At 41.0% G+C, this 8,431-nt stretch overlaps 1 protein-coding gene and 1 long non-coding RNA gene across 2 annotated transcripts in view; both read right to left on the bottom strand.

The window, feature by feature from the left end:
* LOC138953872 (atypical kinase COQ8B, mitochondrial-like) overlaps positions 1 to 7,767 on the bottom strand; it is a 20,448-nt gene extending 12,681 nt beyond the window's left edge. Inside the window, exons 1-6 of the mRNA XM_070325833.1 lie at positions 7,412 to 7,767; positions 6,428 to 6,646; positions 5,524 to 6,111; positions 4,890 to 4,956; positions 1,280 to 1,354; positions 165 to 290 (exon numbers count right to left, since the gene is read on the bottom strand). Of these exons, the coding sequence (XP_070181934.1) occupies positions 165 to 290; positions 1,280 to 1,354; positions 4,890 to 4,956; positions 5,524 to 6,111; positions 6,428 to 6,595 (1,024 nt within the window). The 5' untranslated portion in view covers positions 6,596 to 6,646; positions 7,412 to 7,767. The remainder of the gene's footprint in view (positions 1 to 164; positions 291 to 1,279; positions 1,355 to 4,889; positions 4,957 to 5,523; positions 6,112 to 6,427; positions 6,647 to 7,411) is intronic.
* LOC138953974 (uncharacterized) overlaps positions 1 to 8,431 on the bottom strand; it is a 256,228-nt gene that overhangs the window by 161,885 nt on the left and 85,912 nt on the right. The gene's annotated exons all lie outside the window — the stretch shown is intronic.

The following is an 8,431-nucleotide window of genomic DNA, read 5'->3' as shown; positions in this document are numbered from 1 at the left end:
CTTATAAAAAAATTCTTTTACATTTTATTTTGTTGAAAGCAATATTTCTGCTATATTGTGTCAGCAGGCAACTTAGGGGAAGTAACTCAAGCATAACTGCTGAAACTAAATAATAGTCAAGACAAATGAGCATAGGGTTTTGTTTTTCAAAGACTGCTGTTTACCTTGAATGCTCAGCATCTGTCCCAGTTTCAAGGCTGCTCCACGCACTCGGCACAAAGTGTTGACGATTCTTTCCACATTGGCCTCCGTCAAGAAAGGACTTGCTTCCACGATGCCTCCAGTCAACTCTGAAAATAGTGAGAGACATGGACATCAGCAGGTGAACTGAGATAATGGTTCAATCTAATCAGAATAATGAGCTGGTACTCTATGTGCCATCACTGCAACACCCAAAAAGGACTGGGTGGCCGAGTGGTAAACGCACTTGCCTCGGAAGCGAGAGGTTGCGAGTTCGACCCTGGGTCAGGGCGTTAGCAATTTTCTCCCCCCTTTCCTAACCTAGGTGGTGGGTTCAAGTGCTAGTCTTTCGGATGAGACGAAAAACCGAGGTCCCTTCGTGTACACTACATTGGGGTGTACACGTTAAAGATCCCACGATTGACAAAAGGGTCTTTCCTGGCAAAATTGTATAGGCATAGATAAAAATGTCCACCAAATACCCGTGTGACTTGGAATAAAGGCCGTGAAAGGTGAATGCTCGCCCTAATAGGCTTGAGGTTTGCTGGCCGATGTGAATGCGTGATATATTGTGTAAAAATTTCCATCTCACACGGCAGAAATTAATATGTAAAGCGCATTGAGCATATATATGATTATGCGCTATAGCAAATGTCCATTATTATTATTAGTATTATTATTATTATTATTCTGATCTTTCACTTTCTTATTTTTATCTTTAGTCTGAGCACAATCATTAGTTGTTGTTGAACACACTCGCTTTAACACCTAGGATACAGAGAAGGTGACTGTCACCCAAATGTGAAGACAAATTGTATGACTGTTTAAAGTCACCTCAGCTGCCGGCATGGAATGGCAAGGTGATAAAAAATGGTTGTATCAGTAATCTTCCCATTTGGAAGACAGTCACCTTCTCCGCTTTAAGTGGTTGCACTTTTTTAATTTAAGATCGACTAACAGATGAGCAAGCATCATCAACAGAAGACAATTTGGGGGAAGAAACATAGTAGAGAAGAAGGACACGATGGTGGAGGAGAAAGTAATATATAAAATCCATAGCAAAAGTAACGGAACAGAAAAAGTTGGGAGAAACACTTACTGTTCTCTTTGCTCAAGCCCAGCGATCGCCTTGTGATCTCAGCCATGGCACCTGCCCCCAGACCCGCAGCCAAACCTGCAACACCCAAACATGTCAGTGTTTTGATAGGCCTCAAACATAGGGGAAACCCCTTTTTAAGACATCCAAAAATCTCAGAAAATCCAGTCTTAAAAAAGAGAGAATCTTAGAATGGAGGTAAATGTATGACGCAATGAAAAGAAAATGGCAAAAAGCAAGGTCATAACAGAGGGGAAGTCTTCAATCCAATGTACAGACAAACTGACAAAGAGGTTAGGGTACACACACATACGCTCACTTTATTGTAGGACAAATAAGTTCTTGGTAAACAGTCATTCATTAATTTTTCTGTTACTGCTGAGAGTACAGTGGAACCCCTCTCTAGCGACCTTGAAAATGTTGACAAAAATCGGTCCTTATGGAGGGGGGTCCTTACAGAGGGAGGGGGCGGGGTCAGGGGGCCACAAAGAAAGTCACCTCAGATTTTCTTAAAAAAAGAAAACAGAGAAGTTTGAGTTGCTGACGACCGTTTCCTCAAGCAAACTGCTTCGATTTCATGTTTGACATTGTCGATGGTGTCCACCAGTTCTGGTGCATGTTTCAATGCAAAAAGAGTTACCGTATTTGACGGATTACAAGACGCACCGTTTTACATGCCGCACCCTCGACTTTTAAAAAAAAAATTGGGACGAGCCACATATAGGCCACGTCACTATATTAGCCGCCGTCGAAAAAAATATAATCAGATCGTGTCAATCAATCAAAACAACCAGGCAAACGAAGGTACGGTATTTGGCGAAATCGGCTCCGAGAATAAACAAGTGAAACAAAGAAGAAAAGTGAAAAAGTTTGAAGAAAAATATCACACACACAATTTGTAACCAAGTCAAGTCAAGTCAAGTCAAGTCAACACACACATGTAGTCCCGCCCGGAATAAGCTTTTTAGGGATGATTTACGACTTTTGCGCACATTTCGAGCAGACGAAAACACAACATGGCGGCTCTCGCTCCTCCAACTATTGCGAGACACAAAAAAACTAAATCTCGCGCGCGCGAGATCCTGATACATCCGGTGTTTCTCTGTACGCTATCTTGTCACGACGACTTGTTGACAAACGAAGATTCGCGAAAGAAAGAGAAAAGCGCCGAGTCTTGAGTAGAGAGCTAATAAAGTACCGGTAATCGCTAATCGAGCGAAATGAAAATCCGCGACGACTTCCATTATGTGAATGCTATTCAACTGGTTATAACCGGTTTGTCAGTGATGCGTTACGCTGACTGAGAGTCTTACTATCATAGTGGTGGTCCAGTGAACGATACCTCCGCCTGTGGTCTGACAAAGTTGTTACACAAGCTGTTAGGTCGGTCCTTAGACGTTAGAACGGGGTGGTCGCTACACTGGTGACAACTATATAAGGAAACACATCGGTTAAAAAAAAGGGTCGTTGTGGCGGGGTAGTCGTTAGAGAGGGGGGTCTTTGTGAGGGGTTCCACTGTATATATATATATATATCCCATGACCTCCCTTCTTTGTCTCTGTTACTTCAGTATGGGTATATATGTTGTATTTTTATAGCTCAATAAATACATCATGGACTCCAAAAAATATATGATAGTGCAGATTCCGATTTGGGCAAAGGACTACTTTCCTCCCGACCTTTGACCTCGCTCGCGCCGAACAATGTGACACATTTGTATGAAGTTCTAAAATCGTATTGCACGGCTCAGAAAACCATATCAGTTACACGCAAAAATGAATCTCAGAACTGATCTGATGTATGAGATGCAATAAGCAAAAGTTTCTTTCATTATGAAAGCAATGCAGGTCGAAAAAAACGAACATTCAACTTACAAGATAACCAGATGCTAGCGAACCAAAACAAAAACACGAGTACCCTCCCCTTGCATCGTTAGCAGACGACTTTTGAGAATCTGTCGGTAGTGTGTTTTGCCGGTGTGCGCCTTCAGCTATCAAACATCGGCTGTTTCACGTGTTTTGCGAGCAAGTCTACTCTTTTGCCTGGCTCTGCAGTAAGTCCACATATTTTTCCGTAATCCAGTCATATTCCTTCAAAATGCAATCAATCGGCGGTGACAGACGTGTCGGTCGCGTTTTCCTCTCACCCATACCAGTTTAAGTTCATCCATGCAAACACACTCGCAAAACAGTTTATCACGTAGATACATTTCAAATAGGGAGCAAATGGTTAAATCTAAACCTACATATTTGTTCCCTAAGATTTGCTTCTCTGTCAATAAGCCTAATTACACACGTTCGAGAAAAACAACGTGGAATCAATTCTGAATCGAGTAAGCCAAATGGGTCCCAAACCCGTTTCGCCCGTTCTGCCGACCTGAAACGCAAAACAAAAGAATTGTGCGCTTCAACTAAATTAATTTCTATTCGACTTCATTACTTTCTTGCAACTTATGAACCTTTACTTAAAGCTTTTAAATGGTCTGAAAGTAGTGTTACCGCGTACTTATCGATGCACTCATTCGTTTTATTTTTTCAGCGACGGTCACTTAGTTTAAGGTTGCAAAAGGGCTAAGTCTCGCTGGCAACAGTTTTACCCTGCACAGATCGCAACAGTGCCGCTAGTAGTCTACACTTTGTGTTTGATGGTAGAATGGGATATACAGATTACAACACGAGTGGTTTTTTATATGGCTTGTATTTCAGTCAAGACCCAGCGGGAATATCAATCGAGAGACACTCGCCAGAGGCTCGTGTCTCCCGATGATATTCATCCGCTGGGTCTTGACTGAAATACAAGCCATATAAAAAACCACTCGTGTTGTAACCTATACATATATACTAGATGATTACCCGCTTCGCCGGGAAGAAGTAGAGCCGAATACCCGGCCGTCGCCGGGGACCCGGCTTTGCCGGGTGTACGCCGGCATCCCCGGCGCACGAAGGAAGGGAGATCTGGAGACCTTCTAAAAATAGTAACGTGCAGTGACCTTCTAAAATAGTAACGTAGTAACGGGAATATGGATTGACGCCACACGGAGGAAGGGAGATAATCGCGGCTGAAAACACTGGAGAAGATAAGGAAGAGTTACTGGTAGTGGATCCCGACAACAAAAAAAACAAAAAAACAAAAAATCGGTGGAGAGCACGTGTTGAAATATCTCATCGATGAGGTTGTGTCCGGGGTGTAGCTGAATACGGTGTCCAAATTTGAAAAAGATCCACCGAGAACTTTGGCCGTGCATCGCGAACAGACAGACAGACAGACAGACAGACACTAGTCGTATATATATATATATATATATATATATGCGATCAGACCAGAACAACAAAAACAACTGGTCCTCATTCCATTGTATCCAGCAGGATACTTAGAAAACAGACTGCTATCTTCAGGAGGCAATTCTACAAGCTACAATTCTACAAACTACAATTCTACAAGCCACTAACAAAATAAAGTTTAGCTGTGTACATCACATACTGATCTCTCATCTGCTCTTCTACCAGTGTACAGGTAAGATCCAACTCAGTAAGCTTCGGTTTCCAGACAATTAACATTAACCATCTCTAGGTGTCTAACAAAATGCAGTCACTAATACTTGTGAAATACTCACTTCCATAACTCATTAGTCGACTGATTCTGTTGGCTGGTACTTTTCTTTCTCTGGCCCTTGCACTTAGCTGTCAGCAACAACGACAACAACAAATTAATCGATACAAACACAACAATACTACAAGTACTCAAAAATGATCATTCAAAGATATAACACTTTCAAAACCTGGGTAGCTTTGCGCTCTAATCATAAGTATCCCTTGACAGCCTACAAGATAAAAGGGAAACAATTCATCAGCGTTCTCAATATCACCACTTTTTCAGGCACACAGCATTCTTGCTAAATGTGTTTCTAAAGACAACGAAACACGTTTTCAAGACAAACAAGTCTTAAGTGCAATCACTGTTCTCAAGACATAAAGTAGAAACTACACTCAGTCATAAGCTTATAAAATGTACTAAGCAGAAATGACATTTCCTCAACGAAACTTCCCATCAACACTTCCCAGAAAACAGGTCATGCTGACTTTAAGTGACTTGCATTAGTTGACCTAACACAAGACCTACTTTGCAGAGTCTAGAGATATGGCTAAAATATATATATAATGACGACTAAAAAATGCAATATTTATGCAAAACTTGAAATGAGTGTAACCCCTGAGAAAGTATCAAATAAGTTTTTAAAAAATCCTCACTTTCTGTACTGGCGGAATGGTTATTCTCTTCTTTTCTTTCGTCGCTGTCGAAAAAGAAGATGTCTGTGTCTGGCCTGAGCTGGAGCTCCCTGTGTGACTTGACTGGTTCTCAGATTTCACAGTCTCTGATGCTGGCACCTCCTCTTCCATTTCTTCCACTCTCTTACCACCTAACCCTGCAGCAACATTTGCACCAGCAGTAGCAGCAGCTGCAGTTGCTGCTGCTGCAGCCATTGTGGCAGTAGTGGCTGCAGATTTCAAAGTCGCCTTTGCACGCATGGAGATATTCCCCTTTGCAGGAAAAGGTTTTGCCTTGGGAGGTGGTGGGGGCGGGGGCGTGGTGTTCATGTCGCTGTCAAAGTCAGACGCTGCTGCTGACTGAATGATCACGTTGTCAGAGAGTCTGTCCATCTGGTCGAAAGAGGCGGAGCCTGAGGGAGTCTCAGAAGACCGAGTCTGGCCGCGCGACTGAAGAGAGTCTATGACAGAAGTGGCCTGTCCCTTGACTATGTCGCCCATGCTGGCTGCTTGATCCGCCATGCTTGCTGCCTGTGTGGAAAACTGTGTCACCTTCTCCTTCACCATTTCCTGAAAGTTGAAAGAAAAGAGAGAAATGTTTCAAGCAAGATGACTATGAGTATAATAAAGAGAATAAAAGAAAACAAAATAGGCCTGAGGACGTCCATTTAATCATAACAAGGGAAAGAAGAAATAATAAGCAGGCTGTGTGTTACTGTATACAGTTCACAACTTTCATGCCTATTTCTCTAATCACAACTGCCAAACATTATCTGTAAATGATTTTAATCAATAGCTAAAATGCACAAATAACTTCAAAATTCAGTAGGGAAAAGCTCTCTTGTTTATGTTTCATTCTAGGACAGAACAGTATGGCCTAGCTTACCTGTAAATGTTCTGGGTTAGGAGCAGGCAGTCGTGACTGTTGCATGGACGATCTGACACTGGAGTTTGTCCACATCTTCTGCCACTCCTTCCCCTGGTGTTCCATCAACGCTCGTGTGATACTCTCCAACCCCTTCACCAAACCAGCTATATCACTTCGCCACGCCATCTTAAAGTGTCGTTTTCTTTTTGCTGTCTCTCTTCTGAAGTGCACTTTAACCTGAGGAGCAAAACCATTCAAAGAACAAAGATGAACTTAATTGTAACTAACATGTTAATTAATGATGTTTGTTTCTCTGGTGTTTTCAAAGATTGTATGTTACATTTGGCAGATTCAAGACCTTCCAGTGTTTGGTGAAAAAACAGACAATCTCAAAAGAATGTCATTGAGAGCATGTAGATTGTAAATATACTGCATATGTCTTCATGCATGTGAGGTCAAATTAAAGTACATCGATCAAAACCTTGTTCCTATACATGTGCATTAACCACATTGGTGATTTTTTTTGTCCAGCCTACTTGGATGATAGGATGAGTACACAACATCACCAGTAAAGAAAAAAAAACATAGTGTCAAGATATATAATATAAAGGCAAATGTACACAGTCAAGTTGATCATTATATTTTCAGTGACGCAACTTCTTCCAAACCTTACAGAACATACACCCTGTCCGCTTTGAAGAAACCTCAACTCATAAAGATCCGACTGAAACGCAAGGTGCTTGGTACAATACCCTTGAATAGCAGTTACGTATTACACATACTCTTTATGGCAGGCAACCGCTTTGTGCCAAGACAGCAAAATTGCAGACGACGCGAGTTGTAAAACGTGACCCTTATGTTTTAGTTATATCACTCATCTTCACACGTCTGAAAACGCTCGTCTTTCGTAAAATCTGTTTGACTAGTTTTCGTTTTAAAACTGCAATGGATAAAAGTTGTGATCATTACCAAAATCGGGCACTTATCCGTGAGTTTACTTACAAATTTGCGTAAACAAACAAGTCCTATCAGTACTTTGGTGCTTCCAGCATGGTTGACCTTGACAGATTACTTCCGGAAAAAGGAGAGTGACTTCCCTTGGCTTGTCTATGGTTGACAGATGTGGCCATAAATTATTTTTATGGTTGACGTTATTTTATTATCTGTCGTGACTTTAAATGTACTCTGCATGCTTTTGTCAAGAACAAGATGCTTGAGAATTTTTAAAAAAAAAAAAAAGTTGACACGGATCCCATTTTTCTCAGTACATCTCGTGTAACTACTAAGCATGCATAATTTCTGGTACTTGCTTGTTGCGATTGTTAATAAGTTTGTTGGCCCTTTTCAACAGAAATTGCAACATATGATTATACACTACGTCTTTTAAACAATCAATGGAAACCATTTCATCAAATGTTATATTTATGAGTGAGGCCCAGTTTTATCTAAAATGTGGTTCAAACAGTAAATCAAGGCCACTCAGGTCTGAGAGGTTGGAGATAACCTCGAGTATTGGACAAATGTCTCAACAGCTGTTCTACACATATATCTTAACCTCTGCCATATCTAAGCCTAGAAGTTATCAAATCACACTAGGATGTGCTCGTTGACTGAATTTCACTGAGTTAGTCACAAAACTTTGCATTTTTTTTTTCAACATGTAGTTTCCATGTTTGCATGAGAGTGGGATTTTTTTTATTCATAAAATAAGATTCTGAAGACCTTGTAAGGTTGATAGTCTTAATGCAATCACTGGGTGTTTGTTTTTTGTCTCATATTCTTTCCTGAAGAGTTTATTATAATTATATTGAATTTCTTTCTTTCTCTGTCTTCATGACATAAAAACATGCTGAGGTGTTGTTGCTGAATAGGTTGTCAATGCATCAGTATCTACCTATTACAGGTGATAAACTGAACACACACACACACACACACACACACATTCTCCCTCTCTCCATCAAGCTTGTCAAAATAAACCACCAAGCCCTTCAACAATCCAAACATGAAATAATTGGGACAAAG

Source organism: Littorina saxatilis, linkage group LG17 (assembly GCF_037325665.1).
Source record: "Littorina saxatilis isolate snail1 linkage group LG17, US_GU_Lsax_2.0, whole genome shotgun sequence".
In the NCBI taxonomy this organism is placed as follows: domain Eukaryota; kingdom Metazoa; phylum Mollusca; class Gastropoda; order Littorinimorpha; family Littorinidae; genus Littorina; species Littorina saxatilis.
The sequence above is the reverse complement of the archived record's forward strand: the minus strand, read 5'-3'. Positions and strand labels throughout refer to the sequence as shown.